The 21,820-nt window shown below is 34.0% G+C and overlaps 2 protein-coding genes across 10 annotated transcripts in view; both read left to right on the forward strand.

Annotated features, from left to right (window-relative positions):
• LOC111046300 (gastrula zinc finger protein XlCGF57.1-like) overlaps window positions 1-16,703 on the forward strand; it is a 29,152-nt gene extending 12,449 nt beyond the window's left edge. For 2 of the 9 annotated variants that reach the window (XM_039421963.1, XM_039421964.1), the window contains 4 exons: window positions 9,614-9,642; window positions 13,429-13,515; window positions 14,037-14,184; window positions 15,053-16,703. In XM_039421963.1, coding sequence (XP_039277897.1) covers window positions 9,614-9,642; window positions 13,429-13,515; window positions 14,037-14,184; window positions 15,053-16,584 — 1,796 coding nt within the window. In that variant the 3' untranslated portion in view covers window positions 16,585-16,703. The other 7 variants (XM_039421966.1, XM_039421970.1, XM_039421971.1 and 4 more) reach the window with 7 other exon arrangements.
• A 1,125-nt stretch (window positions 16,704-17,828) lies between these two features.
• Window positions 17,829-18,752, forward strand: LOC120349710. The gene has a single exon (XM_039420238.1). The coding sequence runs from the start codon at window positions 17,829-17,831 to the stop codon at window positions 18,750-18,752; it is 924 nt and encodes a 307-aa protein (XP_039276172.1).
• Window positions 18,753-21,820: the final 3,068 nt, after the last annotated feature.

A 21,820-nucleotide genomic window follows, 5' to 3' on the forward strand; every position in this document is an offset into this window, starting at 1 on the left:
TATTTTTTCAATTTTTAACCTATCATGTATTAGATTCTAGGCCTACACTGCGACGTTGCAATATCATAGGCCGGGGCCTTGTATTAGAGGTGGCTATGACCAAGATCGTCCGCTCAAGACTGAAATTCTTTCTTTCTTAGGAGGTGATAGGTCATGCTTTCATGTCTCTCCCTTCCTAGAGGGAGGGGAATACATTGTAGTATTAGGCAACAGGTCAAAATTTGTCAGAAATGGTTTCCAGGTGTCTTCCGGATCTCAAACGAGCCTTTGTAGCTGATTCCGGCTTGCCTCTAAATCAAGTGGTGCTTGGGTGGTCCTCTTAGGGGTCCCTATGGGTCGCCACAGGTCACCTGATACCCAGATCCTTTCCTGCCGAAGCCCTTTGCTGTGATGTAGCTTGATCCTCTGATTCTCCCTCAGTAGCTCTCCTATAGTGAGTTCCATGATATAATGGCAGAAATGTACTCAATTAACAAAATATTCAATCTCAATAATTATTATGGAAATGTATTATTTAATCTTTGAAAAATATATTTTCCTGAGGATTAAAATATAATTGATCACTCTGAAGCAGTTGATTTCTGAGTATGATAGTGACCTTGTTGAAACCCTGCTCCATGCTATAGAGATGAATATTCTCTTAGTTTTGATAAATTAGTTTCAATTTACTGATTAATGTGTAGGTAGGCCTATTTAAGAATGTAAATCTACAGCATTTTTCAATCAATCATTTATTGGCATGGGTAATTTAAAAAATACATTATATTGATGTTAGGTACATTCAAAATATCACATAATAATTATTAAATAATAAAAATTAGGATTGGATTCACATAAATAAATTACACAGATCAAAACTAATGGCTACAAAAATGTGGAGGCTATCCAGAACTAACTACCATATTACAAAAAATATGTCATTGTTGAAAATGCTATCCCACTTCTCCACTATATCAATATTTGCAGTACCTACCTAGCAGAAGTTTTCGGGGCGATTTACAGCATTCAATTAGGATAATAATAATTATTCATTAATTAGCATCTTGTGAACAGAAATGATAAACAAGTAGGCTATGATTAGGGAAACAATGTGATGAAATTGAGAATCAGTTTGTTAGAGGAAATGTAGAAAAATCGTCTGGTCTAATAAGGAAGATGTTTGGTAAGCACTCTGTAAAAAGCAACATTATCAAGTGCTCTTAAAATGCTGATGGACAATAATTATGAGGTTGCAGATAGATGGAAGCAATATGTAGAAAATATTTAAAGTAAACCAGTTGACTTGTCAACTTGGACAAAGTTGAAGTCAGTCTTGGACAAACTTGAGGAAGGAGTAGATGTACCTTATGACGAGCTGGGACCACCAATCACTTATATTCAGAAAGTGAAAAAGCCTTACATGAGCCAAGACCAACAGCTGAATAACATACCTCAACCCTCGATTCAACTTGGATTATGCAGTAGGTATTCATTTAAGACCGGCGCCATCTTGAATCAAGAGTTGGGATCTGTTCTATAGTTGGTCTTGCATGAGCTAAAGTCAAGGAAAGCATAATGGCTCAGTCTCAGATGAATATACCGGCAGAATACTACACGCACTATAGTGAGGTCCACGTTATAATGGCAGTGGATAAAGATAGAAGAATATGTAAGGAGGGATGAGACGCCTCTACCAATCATGTAAGGAGGGAAAGAACTATGATAACAAAAGAGAACAGGAATACTAGAACTTAATTTAATTGGTTTCGGTTTACATGGTTGAAAATGATAAATATTGATTTTTCTCTATTCCAAAAAGGTGAAATATAAATATATATACAAACACAATACCGTATTAAAATTGAATTTAATGGGGAAACAAATCTCTGCTGCTTAAAATGATTCAATCTTTGTGATTATGAAAATTAAGAACAATGATCTTATCCAGTAGTCACCTACCTATTGAATATGGCTTCCCCCTTTGGCATCCACTGGTTTAATCGCGACTTTACAGTTACTGTTTTAAAAGAACAAAAATTAACTGAACCAATGAATAGGCTCAGAGCCCGTCTCCCTACAAACTACCGTCCGATTAGTCTACTTAGTGGTTTATCAAAGTTATGGAGAAACTTATTAAAAAGAGTTTGATGCTATATTTGAAGGAGAAAAATGTGATTCACCCTAATCAATTGATTTTTTTTCAAGAGGGGAAAAGCACGGAGGATGCAATTTCATTTTTAGTTAAAACTGTAACAAATAATTCCACTCTCAGTAGAAAATCAATTGCAATATTCATCGATCCAAGTAAAGCTTTTGATACCATTCCATACAAAACTTTTAGAGAAGCTCAACCACATCGGAATCCGTGGTTTTCCATATTAAAACTCTTTTCAAGCTACCTTGAGGGACGAACGCAAATATTATCTATCGACAATAAAACCAGTATTGAATATCTTTTTGACTACGGCTTACCTCAAGGAACCGTCCTATCTCCCATCCTGTTCCTGATATAAATAAACGATCTCCTAAGCATAAAATTCAAAATGGCCAAGCAATCTCCTTTGCTAATGATACCACGCTAATCTTTTCAGGTAATAAGTGGGAGGAAACTAGAGCTGCAGCTGAGAGAGGAATCGCAGATGTCAAAGCTTGGCTTGACTACCATACCTTAACGTTAAATCATAAAAAGTCTTCTTTCATGACATTTACTCCCAATGCTCTGCCACTCAAACAATTACTCGAATGTCTATAAAAATGCACAAGACTGGCTGCATTAATTTAGTCTCACCTAATACAAGTTGTAACTGTCCTGCCTTAGAGGACTTAAAATCTGTTAAATATTTGGGAGTAATGATTGACCGGCATTTGAGGTGGGATTGCCAAATTCAATCGTTATGCAATAAGACCAAGTATTTAACAAATTCTATAAAATATGTCAATTAAAACTGCCAAATCTTTCTATGATGATCTATTTTGCATACACTCAATCTGTTCTACAGCATGGAATAAGAGTGGGGCGGTGCAGCTAAACAACACATTAAAAATTTCAACATACAGAAACACATTATTAAGGTTGTACCAAGCAGGCCAAGGCTGTACCCGACTCAAACTTTTTTTCAGGAAACAAATCTGTGGGTAGATGACACAAGTTGATAAGTCACATTTTTGACCATATCGAGTTATGCATATGGTTGTGTTCAGAAAAATTAGATCTATAAGATGGTATAACTAAATAATAATATGTTGTATATCTTTAAATAGCTGAGATATAGGCCTTGCTCAAGCCTTATAGAGCATTTTCTTCCAAACCCCAAGTTGACAAATATTGATAAGTAGGCTACATATATCTCAACACTCTTCTACCGATTTGTATTATAATCCAATATTATCAAAAGATGGCAAAATTTGATAAGTGTATGTACTGGTAGGCTATTATAAAATCTGAAAATCAATAGCCTATATTGAGAACTACATAATCCATACAACTTTGCAAACAGTTCAAGTTTGGTTAAATTGATCAATACTTGTAAATAATATCAATTAATTGTTAAAAAATATATTCAAATTTCTGATAGTGATCAAAATTAGACTGAATAGATCAAAATTTTGATAAGTGTATGTACTGGTAGGCTATTATAAAATCTGAAAATCAATAGCCTATATTGAGAACTACATAATCCATACAACTTTGCAAACAGTTCAAGTTTGGTTAAATTTATCAATACTTGTAAATAATATCAATTAATTGTTGAAAAATATATTCAAATTTCTAAATAATCGATTTTAAAGATATTTCCTATACTGTTACATTGTGATTTGAAACATTTGACAGATGGCAAAACATGATATCTCTGACATCACTTGCAAAAATTCTCAATACCTAGTTAATTTAAATAAATGTTTTATTCCTTGATTTTATATTTAAATAGTCAAAGATCAGCTGATTATATTAGTGTAAAATGGGTGAGAAAAAATATGATAGATAATTTTTGCAGCTATGCCAAACTTTCAAATTGCTCTCCTGAAAAGTTTACAAATCATATCAGCTTGTGTCATCTACCCACAGAAATATTCTCACAATCAAACAGTTATACATAAAGAATCTAATATTGTACATAAATAAAAACAGGAACCTTTTCAACATTCGAATCACACCCTACAACACTCGTCAAACATTTAGAACATCAAACTTAACACAAACTAGTTAACAGATTCGTATAGTGAGGTCCACATTATAATGGCAGTGTACGATTGACAATACTGTTGCTGTCCTTTTCTATCATACAACAAAACAGATAGCACTATCTCTCTCTCGCTTTGCAATGTTGTCTATTTTCCAGAATATTTTATATTATTTTACTTTTGACAGTGACTGTACAAAACTGAACAAACCATATTCTCAGCTGCCATTTTTTTCCTAATTCTATCAAAATACTTGAGTACACAAGTCAAATAATTGATTTAAAAAGTATTTTTGAAACAATTAAATAATTTTTAAACATTACCGTATGAGAAACACAAATTAAAATACATGAAATGACATTTTACAAGTTGATAACTAACCATCCTAGACTTCATCAATGCTTAAGTTAGCCTACCTCTGTATAGGTTAGACCTACTCCTACCGGTATAAATAATATTGAAAAGTTATTTCAGAATATTAATCCATTGAAATCACTTATTTTTAAATAGGATTTCTATTTTTATATTATTTTTAAAGGAAATTGGAATAGAATACCTACCAAATAACTCAATTTCTGTTGTTTTGAAATTCAGATTGTTGTATCACAGCTTTTTAAATTAGCCACCATTTCAGGTTTGTAAAAAATAAAAATCTGATCTCAGTCATGAAAGCAAATTTTTAAATCAAATTATGAAAAAAATATATTTTATTGATCAATTTGACATTAAATTGATTATTTTATAAAGAAAATGATAATTATTATTAGATTAAATTCAATGGGATGAATTGAGTAACAGCTGTGTACAGTCAGTGGCAAAATGGAGAGACTTGGCAACGTTTTTCTTCCATCTTTCTTCACTGCCATTATAACGTGGACCTCACTATAGGATGCAATTCCCCTATATGTGTGATAAACTGGTAAATACCGTTCCGCCGGACGTTCTCTCATGCTGTTCAATGAATATATTAAAAAATCTTGTGTGGCGCACTCACACAACTTTCCTTGCTGTTATGAGAATAATTGATCACCTGACGCTAGTGTTCCCGCTCATCTCAAGTCTACCATTAAAAGATTTGAGCCAGCTGGTGACAGGGCAATAACGCTGAAGACACACGAGGTGTGCTTTCTCTTCATAGTGAATAATTTAATAGAATCAACAGTTTGCAATTGGATGATCACATTTTCTCGAATTTCGAGCTGATTTTCAATTTTAGGTGAAAATATTACTGAACATTTGTTGTAGAGATTCTCATGCTGAATCTTTTCCACTCAAAATTTTTTGTTTAAATTGTATCTGAAGCCTGATAATTGAGAATCTAAAATCAAACTTTGCATAGATGGGACGGAGCTCCTGGATTTTTTACAGATATGGGACTTGTGGCAGATGATAGAGCTTATCGATGACTATCCCAGGTATAACTTTAATCAAAATTGTTGGAGCCGTTTTTGAGAAAATCGCGAAAAAACCCTGTTTTTGACAACATTTTAGCCGCCATCTTGAATCGCATTTGATCGAAATTGTTCGTGTCGGATCCTTATATTGTAACAGCCTTACATTCAAAATTTCAAGTCATTCCGTTAATTGGGAGATGAGATATCGTGTACACAGACACACATACACTCATACACACACATACACATACAGACCAATACCTAAAAACCACTTTTTTGGACTCAGGGGACCTTGAAACGTATACAAATTTAGAAATTGGGGTATCTTTATTTTTTTCGGAAAGCAATACTTTCCTTACCACCTATGGTAATAGGGCAAGGAAAGTAAAAAAAGAATCTTCAGATGGATTAAAACTTCTACAGACTTATATGGTGACATAACTTAAGGCATCAGTACAGTAATTTACATAATATATCATTTCTGTAGCAGTATGGTTCATGTTTTGGGGTATTAGTTTGAGAACATTTAGGCAAGTTTAATCCTTCAAAAAGGGTAAATGCTGCAGGACAAAATATTTAGATATTTTTCTCCCAATTAGTAGTTTCTGTCAACACTAGTAGTTCCTTTTCTCTCTTTTGTTAACATACCTATTATTCATTAATCTTACTATAGTTTCTTTAGTTTTTCAAAACTCTTGTTCTTCTTCTTTTGCTTACCGTAGTTGTTTTTCATCTTTTCTATAATTTCTTGTTTGTATCTTCCTTAGGCTCATGATCAGACGAAAGTCTTGTGAGCCATTTGATTCTTTTTATATTTTTATGATGTATACAAATTATTTTGTCTTTTTTCAATTGTTGTGAAAGTGAAGAAGAATCAGATAGCTTTTTGAATACCGAGGCATGTGTAGAACCGTAATGATGGACGCATATTGCCTCGTTGAGGCTTGCCTTTTAAATCAATGCGTCTGTCAGTACTGGAGCAACGACCAACCAATGACAAGACAGGACAGCCTGTCTTATTATTAGTGTATAACTGTATATAATTTTGACCCATTTTTAGAAAAATTGATAAAGAGGTAAGTTTATGAAATAGTTTTCTTCAACATAACCTTAAAAACGGTATCGCTTATTAATGTATAAAATTCATACAATTTATTGTTTCTTATCCCATAGAATTATTCAGAAATGAGGATTTCTATCTGCATGACCAAGCATGCAGATGTGTAACAAAATCTGGTAATAGCCTGCTCACAGCACTCAGGGACAAAAGTTAGTAGCTGTAATAGGAGTGTGGAATAATATTGTCCTACACTTACATACATTTTTATGTGTTTCTCATGTACTATTTTTATAAGTTATAATAATAATATGTGTTAATGTTTCAAAGGTGAAAGGATAGGTGAGGAGGGCTAAAGTCTAGGAGATGTTTGAGATGAGTCAACCTTATAATGTTGCTTAACCATAAATCACTCTTATTTTTCGTCAAACACATTATCATTTTTTTTTTATTCAATGATTTTCTATCAATTTCGCCAGCAAACAAACTGTAATTATGGTAGATGTAGGTTACATACAAGTTAACTATTGACTGACGATAGGTTAAGTGCTATGAGGTACATAGAAGTCCCTCATTACTGTCTTGTATTGCTAAGACAATTTTGATTTTTTTGTTCCTCATTGCTATGGGTGTTTTGTGTGTTCATGATGAAATTACTGTTGAATCATACATTTTTACATACCGTACAAAATAATATATATGAGTCAGAAATGCATGTAAAACCCATGAGGTACCGTATATATGTGTACCTCATAGCACTGAGGGACATTTAATTGAATTTCATGAAAGAATAACTGTAGCAAATGGCTCAAATGCAATTTAATTTAATTTAAAAGAACATTGTTGTAACTAGAAGTAATAGTAAGATGAACTTAATTAATTATAATAAATATATATTGAGTGTTCTTCAATAAATACATGTTTCATTTGAAATATTATGCAATAGTGAGATGAACTTGAGTAACTGCTAAAGTTTAGTGAACTTTAAAAAAGATTCAGAACAAAACACTTTATTGCATCTGGAACACAAGGTTTTCACCCTTTTACTGTGGTTTTGAGCATATGCTTTACCTTTTTCTGCAACAAGTCTTCTATAGCATGTGGAGCACCGTTTACGTGTGGTTCCGTTTGTCAGCACATGTTTTGCTGCTACGGGGATACTCTCTACTATGATTTTATGAGTTAAATATTTTACCAAACTCTCCCTATTGAGTTATATTTGGATTAAGTGCAGTCACTTTTTGAAAATTATCATTGAGTTGATGTATTCAACAGAATTTCAACTGCAATTTTCCTGTACCATTTTATACATTTACGGAGTGGGCTGCTGTAGGATGACATTTGATCTGATAAGTCAATGTAACCCTTACCCTACCTTTGTTGTAGTCAGCTACTACTTGTGGTTTCGAAATAACTTTGCCATACCTAACTGTTTCAATGAAATTGTCAGTGTTACATGCACTTAACATCAGAACATATCGCTTGTCTTTCCATTTCAAAACCAAAATATCAGTGCTACTTTTTCTTGAAATTATATCTCCACGCTTCAGTTTTGCCTGAGTAACAATTTTACGATTTTTCTTTCTGTTAGCTCTTAGTGAGCTAATAATGAGAGTACATGTTGACATGAGAGAATGAGCAAGATCTATGCTTGTCTACCAGTTGTCAAAATTTGAACTTTGAATAGCGTATCTCCTTCAGGAGTATCTTCATTATTACAGAAATGTAGCAATAGGGCTGTAAAATAACCTTGAAGTCAGCTGATTCTGATTTGATGTGAACGTGTTTACAAAATAGTTTATGAAACGGAATCAGTTTATGCTTCTAGAGTTTAATAAAGCATTTTGCAATAAGATTCTATCATTTTATTTGGATGAATGAAATATAAATAAGATATAAAGTATTCAAATCCAATTTTCATTCAGTGGATAATCTTGGAACTACTTGGGCAATATCCATGGTGCTGAACGTTTTTACAAATAGTTTATGAAACGGAATCAGTTTATGCTTCTTGAATTAAATTAAGTATTCTGCAATAATACAATAACATTTTATTTTGATGAATGAAATACAGATAAGATATCTATCTATATTTATATAAAAGCGAAATGGCACTCACTGACTGACTGACTCACTCACTCACTTGCAGAACTAAAAATCTACCGGACCAAAAACGTTCAATTTGGCAGGTATGTTTAGTTGGCCCTTTAGAGGCGCACTAAGAACGGATTTGGAAAAATTTCCAAAGATACACCCAAAATCTGCGTTTTTCCAGCGTTGTTCTCAGCTTTATCGAGAACAAATGAACAGAAAATGTTCAAATTTAGTACAGAGGCTCAGCTAGGGTGTAATAATGTTGTGTTAGAAGAAAAATTTGAAATGACGCCACACATATGCCCAAAATCTGCATTTTCCAGTGGTTTTTAGCGTTTCCTCAGCTTTATCGAGAACAAATGAACAGAAAATGTTCAAATTTAGTACAGAGGCTCAGCTAGGGTGTAATAATATTGTCTTAGGAGGAATTTGCAATAACGTTAAAGATACGCCCAAAATCTACGTCTTCCTAGCGTTGGGCGAGTGCTGATCTCATTTTTGAACGATCCAGTCGGTGGTCCAGGGGGCGGAGCCCCCTGGCAAGTCGGATATGGCGAGCGAAGCAAGCCTGACGGCTAGTATATTATAAATTATTCAAATTCGATTTTCAGAGTAGGATAGAACTTCTAACCTAAACTTCCGAAGTCGAAGACAACAAGCATTGTTGACGTTGATATTCAGATTGGTCCCAAGTTAGCCGGTTCGACGGTATTCAACTAAAAATACTGTTAAAGACAAATTAAGTTCCATATAGAGTTGATTCTGCCTAATTTTTTTGGGTGTTTCTAAGCAGCTGAAAATCTCAAAATGTTCATTGTTTATATTGATAGAGTTAGAAAGATTCAATTAATAAAGCTGTGTACTATACATAAACAATTGAAAAATGAACTCTTTGTATTGTTTTCAGAGTCTGCTTTCCAGAGTATGGAGAACCAGGTTTGTAATTATATCCATTAGTAATTATTATTAAACGAAAATCCCAAGTTAAATGCTGTGAACCACCCCGAAGAATTCTGCTAAGTACTGAAAATATTGACAACAGGGTTAACAGCATTCAACTTGAGATTTTTATTCAATTATAATTATTTATTGATTAGCATTTGAATTAATGCAATTTCTCATCTATTTCCATCTGCCAATCAATCAATCAAGAATATTCTTTATTCCAAAAATTCAGTAAGTACAAAAATGATGAATAATATAAGATATAAAATACGAATAATTATGTACTTGAATTAAGTTTCCATATTATAGGTTATGGAATAAGCCTACATGGGCACTGTGGCCTGTGTACAGACTCGAGTTGAAATTTCAAGTAGGTATAGTGAATCTTCATGAAGGGGGAGAAGAAAGAGAGCCAAAATTAATTCAATTTATGGTAATTCCATTCAAATGATTGTCATAGTTTTGTATTGTAGAAAGTCATATTGTGAAGTTCGTCTGTATCGTATAAAGCCGTAGCTATATAGCCAGTCTGTATCGTATATAGCCGTATATAGCCAGTCTGTATCGTATAGAGTCAGTCAGTATTGGTATAGAGTCGGTAAAAGTCATGTTAATTTGCAGTCAGGTGAGTCCGCCGCCCGCCAAGACCAGAGCCACAGCCTCCTCACTTATTTCAAACAACCAATATTTCAATCTTTTTTAAAAATTGGAAGACTTACAGCTGAAAAATGTTATTTTGCGGAAATAATCTCTTATAACTAGTAGTTCTGTGAACAGTAGACCTCACGCAGTATTCTCATCCACAAGTACCTGATTGAAACTATAAACCTCTTGGAAATACAGCAATAGACTGGCTTCTCCACACATCTGTGTAATCACTTGTCAGCTGATTTATGATGAATAATTCTATAGTATGATTTTTACTCTAATATTGGCATATGAAGGAGGCTCCTTTTTCCTTTTATATTATCCTTGAAATGCAAAATTTACAAAAATATTGTATTTACGTCGACGCGCATTAAAAAAAGGAACATACCTTTCAAATTTCATGAAAATGTATTACCGCGTTTCGCCGTAAATGCGCAACTTATTAACATTTAAACATTAAGAGAAATGCCAAACCGTCGACTTGAATCTTAGAATCTTGAAGTCTGAAATCAAAAATGACGCCCAGATGTAAAAACCCGTTCTATAATTTGACATGTGCACGATTTATTTAAAAAGTCATTACAATTATGAATTTTAAGATCCTCTAGATTGTAATCCTTTGAATGAGTTAATGCAATTGGCAGGAACTTGGTTTTAGATATTTAGTGATAATATATTTTGATCAAGCCATTTTTTAACAATATGTAGATCAGACAGAGCTCTGTTTTTGGTTTTAAGCCAAATGCTTCCCTGAACAAGTATTAAAGTATCATCAGCGAAAAGTAAGATTTCACCATTCAAAGTTAATCTTGAGATATTATTAATATAAATTGAAAAAAGTATTGGGCCCAGGGTACTTCCCTGAACCATTCCAAAATTTATTGGTGACTTCCCTCCCTCTGCCCCACATATAGCTGTCATGTTACATATTGCTGTCTGTTTGTAAGGTAGCTGGAAAACCAGTCAATTGCTTTACCCACAATTCCTATTGCTCTCAATCTATCAATCAACTTATTCTGTCTACACTATCGAAGGCTTTTTTGAGATCAAGAAATATCATCAAAGCCTCCAAATTACCTGACACAGCACTATGCAAAGCTTTGTTCACATCAAACATCACATCAGAAACACATCTGTCACTCCTAAAGCCATATTGTCGGTCTGTAATAATGTTATTCAATGTGAGGTGAGCAACAAGTTGTTTCTTGGCAATTTTTTCTAGAATTTAGGAGAAAACTATTAGTAGAGAAATCGGTCTATAATTATTCTTATTTGAAAAACAGCCTGTTTTATAAAGTGGTAAAACTTTGACAATCTTATAAATATCAGGAAAAACTCAGTTGTTCAAACTCAGATTTATTATATGAAGGAGAGGTTCAAGGATCAGTCATGTCAGTCTGTGTAAAATATTGTCAAAATCAATAGTGAGTCCTATGCTGTAGTGATCTGTCAAGTGCGATTGTAAAACAGCTGATCGCACATTTACCATATCATTATACCGTATAAAAAAATGATCCATACAAGATTTTTTATTTTCAGTTACTCTTGTTGGTTTGTCAATACACTGAATGAGTCCTGCTCCTATCAATGTGTATAAGTAAGCGCCAGTTTTCAAAGTATTTCCTAATAAGTGAAAGTTGAAGTCACCACTCCAAATAATTGTTGTGGCTCTATTGAATTGGTTAATATAGTCGTCCATTGAGTCTAAAAATAGTTGAATGTCGCAGTCGAAAGTCCGGTAGAAAGCCAAAAGACAGTAATTTTTATTTTTAAAAGAAAATTCCAATTTTAAGCCATATACATCAGCAATTGCAGTTTGTATGGCACTCACCGATAATCTTTTATTGTAGTAAACTATAACACCGTCGGCTCTGTTTCGTCGTCTGTCAGTAATTACATAGTCAAAACCCTCTAAAGGTATTCCCTCCTCACCTTCTCTCAACCAGCATTCTGTTAGTATTATAATGTCCAAAGTTGGTAAACTATCTAGATAGACCAACAGTTCATCTACATTTTTGGAAAAGCTACGAATGATACATTGAAAAAACTTCAGTCTTTCCCTCCCCCCGTCCGAAGAAAAAAAATTCACAAATTCATGTATTGATTCAAGCTCTAAACATAAAAGGTTGAAACATGGTAAATGATCGTCATCAATCATCCGACTGAACCTCCGACGACCGCGCACAGGCCACCCACCCAACTGGTCAAAAAATTAACAATAATTGCGCACAATAATAGAAAAAATAGATCATCAACCTGAGAAATACTTGGATTTTAATTGAATCAAATGAATAAACAAGAAAAAACTTTGAGTAAATATATTAAATGGAATTGAATTTATGAAGCTTCATCTTTATCGAACTTATTTCGTGAAAAACAAATAAAACATTTACTGTACCTCCATTTATGTGTATTTCAGTTAATTTAATAAAGAGTAACAAGCTAAAACAGTTTTCTAGAATTGAACAGTCAACAATACCAGCAAGGAGCATACAGCTTTTGTTAAGTAAAGTTCGAGTTCTAAATAAAAAGTATAATGAAAGAAAAATATATTCTGTTCACAAATTGAAGTTTAAATTGCCTCAATTGTATATCTTATTCGATTAATAATAAAGAATTAGGTAGAATTTTCAATTGAAAAAATGTACGCTATAATAATGACAAATACCGAAGGACTCTTTATCAAGAGATAAGAGGCAACATTAACAGATCAAGGAAAACCAATTAGATAGTCGCCCCTTGATGACTATCACCCCTAGTATTGCCAGAGATATGAACTCGATAAGATAAGTAAGTTGAATCACCTTAATTGAAAATGAAAAACAGGAATTCTATTTCTTTACAATTCAACCTTATCATCTACCGAATAGTTCACTGGGCGAAAGGGAGAACTATTAAGAGTATTCCCAATTTTAAATATAAACATTTACAGTAAAACATCAACGGTAACAATAGAAAAAGATCCATCCTTTAAAGGATGAATCCTTAAATCTATTAATTGCTATTCTGCCAAACAGAAATCACCAAACGTCAACTACAACCCAAATTCTAATACTGAGCAGTAACACTTTCTGAGTTTGATATTCTTCTAGTTTTCAAGTGACATTAGCCTTTTATTTTTTTTCACAGATCAAGATCGAGAAGCAGCAGGATGAATTTGCAGCTAGCAATGTCAAAGATGATTCATCCTTACACAGTAGTTCAACTACCAATCAGGCATGTATTCCATCTTTACTATAATAAATATTCAGTTAAGTCTCTTGTCTTTTTTATTCACTTTCAATAAAAAAAAATAGATGGATGATAACTTATCTTCCAGATTTGAAAGGAAAACAGTATTAAAACTAGAGAAAAGTATAAAAAATCAGTAACTGATTTACACTGAGTTAAAATATAATTATTGTAAATTGATGTTCTTTTTATGTAAACTCAAGGAGGTATAAAGAAGTTTCAAAATCAATCATCAATGAAAATCTTTGCTGTCCAGGTGTACTGCAGAGTGCAGACGAATATCTGTACAGCTATACCTCTTTGGCAAGTCTTAACGTGATTGGCTGCCCTAAGTTTTCATTTCATAATTATTGAAAAACTAATCAATTACTATCAAACTGGAATTACTGTTATATTCATAATTCAAGTCAGTAGTAAAATTCAGTAGCTGCTTCTCTTTCACAACTTACAATGTACTCATTCTTTCACATGAAGTGTTCTCATTGTTTGTGATGTCAATATTGCAGATGGCGACAGTCAAGCAGGAAAATGATAGCAGCCATGAACCAGCACCAGAGTGCAGCACTGCATCCTCTCTAATTGATGATGATTTCAGCCAACAAAATTATCTAATCCCTGGTTATAATCTAATATTCATGAAAGAGGAAGAATATGGTAAGATTCATGTTATTATTTAATCTAATTTCATTCATCAATGATGATAACACATAATATTATAATGCTTGCGAATGAAAACACAGGAAATGATTGAATGATTGTGTAGGGTAATGGCTACCAGATGTGGTTGCTATAGAAACAGTGCTCTTGCATACACATTCTCATTTGATAAATTGACCTTCACTTGATAACTTGTGTTTATTACAGATTATCATGCTATTTTCAGCACAACTGATATGCAATAATGTGCTGTGTATGCTAATTGTAGTCACATTGCTCTCCTGAGTAGTCAATGAATAGTGGAGACCCACTCATCAAATTAGAGCTGCCAATTTCATGTCATTTTATTGTTCTAGTTTTGATGCTCATTTCCTATAGTTAGGGACAAAACACAGGTGAAGGTCCCTATATATTAAACAGTATTTTCATGTTTTGAAAAAATAAAGATTAGCTATCTGCATTATTTCTAGACTTTAAGTCTATTTGTATGCCAATTGGGTGAATATCACGGTCTGGACCAAGAATTATAGATAATTTTCCTCAAATATAAATAAAAAAAATGCTAATGGTAAAATGAATTCATTACTATGTTATTATCATTCAATTCCTAGTCTCCCTGACTGTCAATGATCTAACCTAATATTTCACTATAATTTGTTTCATGTACTATTTCTACAATCAGCTGTAAGACTCTTGGTTTGTATAAACTACTGTATCAATTGGTGAATAACGATTAAAGATATTAATGAAGTATGATTGAGTTAAGGCATGGAAAATCGTGTGAATGTACCACACTTGATTTATCATTGCTCTTAGCTCTTATTGGGCTTTAATCATTTACTATTTGCATTATTGGTGTTTGCAGTTGAGCAAGAGGCAGAAGGAAGTTCAGTGGCGAGTGAACCAGATAAGTGGCCTTCAAACTGCAGCACATCTGAAACTGCCAATGCCACAGAAGTGGGTGGACTGAATGCACGTTCCACCTCTCCAGTAGAAAGGGGCACTACGCAAACTGTGGCTGGAGAAAAGACCAAGAACTACAGCTGTGCTGACTGCAGCTATGAAACCAAATGGTTCAGTCAAATGAAGATACATATCAGAACACATACAGGAGAAACACCTTTCAACTGCATGTATTGTGACTATACATGTACTCAATCATCTCATTTGAAGAGACATGTCAGAACTCATACAGGAGAAACACCTTTCAGCTGTAAGTATTGTGACTATAAATGTGCTCAATCTAGTAATTTGAAGGAACATATCAAAACACATACAGGGGAAACACCTTTCAGCTGTACATATTGTGACTTTAAATGTGCTCTATCATCCAATTTGAAGAGACATATCAGAACTCATACAGGAGAAACACCTTTCAGCTGCGAGTATTGTGACTATAAATGTGCTCGTTCAAGTGATTTGAAGAGACATATCAGAACTCATACAGGAGAAACACCTTTCAGCTGCGAGTTTTGTGACTATAAATGTGCTCGATCAATTACTTTGAAGGAACATATCAGAACACATACAAGAGAAACACCTTTCAGCTGCAAGTATTGTGACTATACATGTGCACAATCATCTAATTTGAAGAGACATATTATCAGAAAACATACAGGAGAAAGAACTTTCTGCTGTACAAATTGTGACTATAAATGTGCTCGTTCAAGTGATTTGAAGAGACATATCCGAACTCATACAGGAGGAAAACCTTTCAGCTGCAAGTTTTGTGATTATAAATGTGCTCGATCAGTTACTTTGAAGGAACATATCAATACACATACAGGAGAAACACCTTTCAGCTGCAAGTATTGTGACTATACGTGTGCACAATCATCTAATTTGAAGAGACATATTATCAGAAAACATACAGGAGAAAGAACTTTCTGCTGTACATATTGTGACTATAAATGTGCTCGTTCATGTGATTTGAAGAGTCATATCAGAACTCATACAGGAGAAACACCTTTTAGCTGTAAGTATTGTGACTATAAATGTGCTCAATCTGCTACTTTGAAGGAACATATCAAAACACATACAGGAGAAACACCTTTCAGCTGTACATATTGTGACTATAAATGTGCTCGTTCATGTGATTTGAAGAGACATATCAGAACTCATACAGGAGAAACACCTTTCAGCTGCATGTTTTGTGACTATAAATGTGCTCGATCAATTACTTTGAAGGAACATATCAAAACACATACAGGAGAAACGCCTTTCAGCTGCAAGTATTGTGACTATACATGTGCTCAATCATGTAATTTGAAGAGACATATCAGAACACATACAGGAGAAAGACCTTTTAGCTGCAAGTATTGTTTCTATAAATGTGCTCGTTCATGTGATTTGAAGAGACATATCAGAACTCATACAGGAGAAACAACTTCCAGCTGAAAATTTGTACTTTTAATCATTCAAATTTATTTTACTGTGTTCCAATGAGAGGACAATTGTGTTGAACTTGTGTGTACACACATGTTGTCATACATTGTTGTATCATCATAGCTAAAGGCTTCAAATAACATTTTTTGAGGCTCTGAGTAATTATTGCCCTCACCTTCATCTTCTCAAATTGTCAAGGTCGCCCTGGGCTGGTTTCTGTGCAGTAGGGGATGCTGTTCACAGTGTGGTGTGCCGACCACTCTAGTACCTGCCGATGTTTGGAACAGCCGGGTGAGTGGCCTCTTGGGGACAGCTGGGCTCCTCGCAGTGGGAGTGACCTCCCGGCACCGTGTGGTGTCCTCCACATGCACCAAGTCATAGCCACCTCTAATACAAGGCCCCGGCCTACGATATTGCAACGTCGCAGTGTAGGCCTAGAATCTAATACATGATTGGTGAAAAGGATCAGCTGGTATTTTTTTTTAATTTTTAACCAATCATGTATTAGATTCTAGGCCTACACTGCGACGTTGCAATATCGTAGGCCGGGGCCTTGTATTAGAGGTAGCTATGACCAAGATCGTCTGCTCAAGACTGAAATTCTTTCTTTCTTAGGAGGTGATAGGTCATGCTTTCATGTCTCTCCCTGCCTAGAGGGAGGGGAATACATTGTAGTATTAGGCAACAGGTCAAAATTTGTCAGAAATGGTTTCCAGGTGTCTTCCGGATCTCAAACGAGCCTTTGTAGCTGATTCCGGCTTGCCTCCAAATCAAGTGGTGCTCGGTTGGTCATCTTAGGGAACCCTATGGGTCGCCACAGGTCACCTGATACCCAGGTCCTTTCCTGCCGAAGCCTTTTGCTGTGATGTAGCTTGATCCTCTGCTTCTCCCTCAGTAGCTCTCCTATAGTGAGGTCCATGATATAATAGCAGTAATGTACTCAATTAACAAAATATTCAATCTCAATAATTATGGAAATGTATTATTTAATATTTGAAAATATATTTTCCTGAGGAAATCAGTAATGATTGAGAGCTCGACGAGAGCGGTCGTATCGGAGTGGTTGCTGAGTCAGCTGTGCAAAGTTTAAACGTTCCGTAACAAAATATTTCGTGCTAGTGAACCGTGCTGTAGTGAATATTTTATTTGAAGATTTAAAAATGTCTTGTTTTATTTGCTCTAAATCCGTTCGGAATTCAGGTGAGCTGATTTCATGTGTCGACTGTGAAGCGAATTTTCATATAGGATGTGTGAAAATGACCAAGGACGATGCGGACTACATAAAGAGAAACAAACAAATTTGGAGATGTAGCAGCTGTTCCTCTACACGTCGCAAAAGTATGGTGAGTGAATCGACAACAGGAAACAAGGACGTGACTCTCCAAGAACTCGCAGGAGTTCTTGAGGTAATTGCAGGAAATCAGACGTCGATGAAGGAGAATATTAAGAAAATGGAGTTGGAGCTTGGGAAATCAATTGAATCATGTCATCAGGCGATTAACGACATAAATAAGAAGTTTGATGAACAAAACAAGCAAATTAGCACATGCCTCATCAACATCGATAAGCTTTCAACAGAAGTAGCTAGCCTCAGGAAAGAAAATGCAGAACTGAAGGAGCGCGTCGAGGATATGGAACAATACTCAAGATCGAACATGCTGGAAATAAATGGTATACCCAAAAAACAGGATGAAGATGTAACAGAAATCATTTGTAGAATGAGCGAAGCATTAGGGCACAAAATAAAAGCAGATGCAATCGACATTTGTCACAGACTTAAACAACGAAATGAAAACCTACCTCCACCAATCGTTGTCAAGTTCGTTCGTAGAACAGACACACAAGTAATATTGAATAAAAGGAAAGTTACGAGGCAGTTTTCTACAAAGCAGATGGGAGAAACAACGGACCATCCAGTCTATGTGAATGAAAGTCTAGCACCTACGCGAAGAAGGATTTTCACCATGGCGAGAGAGATCTTCAAAAGAGGCGACATCAAATACCTATGGATCAAGGAAGGGAAGATTCTAGCTAGGAAAGAAGACGGAACACCAGTTATTGAACTCAAGAACAGTGAACAAGTGAAAAAGCTGAGCGTGAGAAGTGCATCAAAGCAGCCAGGTAACCAAGAAAATAACAGTGTCAGTACCGTAAATAAAAATGTCATCAGAGATAAGTAACAAAGAAACACTAATTATTCATCAAAATATACGCAGTCTGCGAAGTAATTTCGATTTATTCTTAGTGCAAATGAGGAAATTAAAAAACAACCCGCTAATAATAGTCTTGACAGAAATATGGATACTAGAGAATGAAATAGACTTATATCATATAGAGGGCTATTCCGTACATGGTAATTTCAATCATAACTACAGAGCAGGAGGAACTTTGGTTTATATAAGCAGTGAGATAACGTTCAAAACAAAGACAATAGTTTTTATTTCAGCGGACTGTGTACATATATCTTGTTCATATAATAATTTTGAATTTCAGTTGTTGGCTGCTTACAGGTTGCAATCAAACTCACCCAAAATATTTCTTAACGAATTAACCTTGTACTTAGAAGAAATATTTAATATTAACGAAAACAATGAGGTCCCTTTCTTTTTCACGGGAGATATAAATATAGATCTTTTTCAGAACACCAGAATTATTGACGATTACAAATATCTAATGAATAGTTTTGGATTTGAATCACTCAATACTGATTACACTCATAGGTCCCGATTTTCCAACTCTTTAATAGATCATCTTTACTTAAAATCCGGCAAAAATAGAACAAAACTGAATAAAATTAATCTAATTCCAGAAATACTACATTTAGATATAACTGATCACAGTACAATCATACTTAAAGTTGAAGGATTGAAGAGATCCAACGAAGAAGCAGATACAAATTATAAAAAATATGCCTAATCAATTACCGGAAGTTGAATAATATTTTATCATCGATAGATTGGGATAGAGAAATACCAGCAGTATCGGTTGATGAGGGATGGAAAATTTCATTGACATTTTAAAAAGCGCTATCAAAGATTCACAAGAAAATCTTCTTTTGAAAAATAACTTGACACAGAAATATAGGTCGCCATGGATAAATAGTTATCTGATCAAGCAAATAAACTTAAGAAATGAGTTATACAAGAATGTAATCAAACAACCTAATAATGACGACTTAAAACAAATATACAATACATTCAAAAATAACTTACGTAATGAACTGAGAGAAAGAAAACAATATTATTATTCAAAACTGTTTAGAGAAAGCCAGGGAAACATTAGAAAGACGTGGAAAACAATTGACACGTTAATAGGATTGAAAAAAAATAAAGAACCACTGAAACTGTTGATGAGCAGGGAAATAGCATACATGATAGTAATAAAATTTCTAATTCGTTTAATTCTTATTTTCTAAATGTTGTGAATAAAATGAATGATGAATTAGAACAAACCACATTGCAAACCAGGGAAGAGTCTGCTAGAATATCAAAAATAAGGTTTCCATACAAATCTCCAACTAATTCAATTTTTCTCCACCCTACAAATCCGGAGGAAGTAGCAAGTATAATAAAAAATTGAAAAATAAATCTTCGCCAGGTGTAGATGGATAAGCACAAGCATGATTAAAAAAACTTACATGAATTATTTGAACAAATTAACCGATCTAATTAACCTGAGTATTGCCAAAGGAAAATTCCCAAGCATGTTCAAACACAGCGTAGTTATACCTATTCCTAAAAAGCCAAATTGTAAAAACATAAATCAGTTCCGCCCAATTTCACTTTTACCGGTTTTTTCCAAGATTTTAGAAAAAATATTCAAGATTAGACTTGAAAACTTTTATAAAAATAATAACTTTTTTAGTGATAACCAATATGGTTTCCGTGAAGGAAGAAATACAGAAGCGGCAATTAAAAATCTCATTTCAAATATAAATGACAGTTTTAGTGTTAATAATAAGTGTGCAGCTCTGTTTCTTGATATATCTAAAGCATATGATGCTATTGATAAAAACATGCTTCTAAAAAAACTTGATTTATCAGGAGTAAGAGGAATTGCTAATGATTGGTTAAGATGCTACCTATCTAATAGGAGTCAAAGGGTCAGAATTAACGATACGTTGAGTGAACCCGGGGACATTACCATAGGTATTCCTCAAGGATCAGTGTTATCAAGTACTTTATTCCTGGTCTTTATTAACGATTTGACGGATGGTGACTTACAGGGAAAGATTACATCTTTTGCAGACGATACAGTTATATTTTATTCGGCCAAAACAAATCAAGAACTTAAAAATAAATTAGAAATGGATCTTAAGCACCTTAGGTGGTGGTTTTGCGAAAATAAATTAACTATCAACACAGACAAATCTAATATAGTACAATTTAATCTTCAAAACATGGATCAGGAGTTAACTAGTATTTACTTCCATAAATTAGATTGTGTGCAACAGGTGAATAATATATTGTGTAACTGTGAAACAATAAAACAAGCACGTACAGTTAAGTATCTGGGCCTCATATTGGATAGTAGGCTCACTTGGTCAGATCATGTACAGAAGATAAAAAATGAGTTATTTGTATACATAAGGAAGTTCTATTACCTCAGACAGCTATGTCCAAAAGAAGTATTGTTACAATTATACCATGCAATTATTGGTTCTAGAATAAATTATGGAATAATATGCTATGGGAGTGCATACAATGTTCATATTAAACCTGTGATTACTGGTCAGAAACATATATTAAAAATAATTTGTAATAAACCTAAACAATATAGTTCAATGATGCTCTTCAGAGAACTATCAATATTATCAGTGAGACATTCTTTTCTATTCAAAGCATTGCTGGATTTAGCTGAAAATAATTTCGATATGCAACAGATGAGAGAAAGAATAAACCTCAGGAATTCACAGGACATTAACCTCCCAAAACCAAGATTAGAACATTCCAGACGACACTTCAAATACATAGCTATAAAAATATTCAATTCACTTCCAGTAACAACAAGGAAAATAATGTCACGTCAGTTATTTAGAAAAGAAATCAAGAAATTCATTTTACAACTAGACAACCCGAATGATTTTTTTACTAAATTAATATAGGTCTAAATTTAGTATAATTTACACATTACACGACATGAACACTGCAACAATCAAAGATCATTGAACTCACAAATCCCGTCCGGTATGCAGTAAGACAGTATCAAATTTCAATCACTGTCTCTTTCTTCAAAACGCATTCATTTA

Source organism: Nilaparvata lugens, chromosome 2 (genome assembly GCF_014356525.2).
Source record: "Nilaparvata lugens isolate BPH chromosome 2, ASM1435652v1, whole genome shotgun sequence".
In the NCBI taxonomy this organism is placed as follows: Eukaryota; Metazoa; Arthropoda; class Insecta; order Hemiptera; family Delphacidae; genus Nilaparvata; species Nilaparvata lugens.

What these genes read in the sequence shown, in the direction of transcription:
- LOC120349710 (XM_039420238.1), top strand. Translation starts at nt 17,829, where the DNA reads ATGACCAAGGACGATGCGGACTACATAAAGAGAAACAAACAAATTTGG.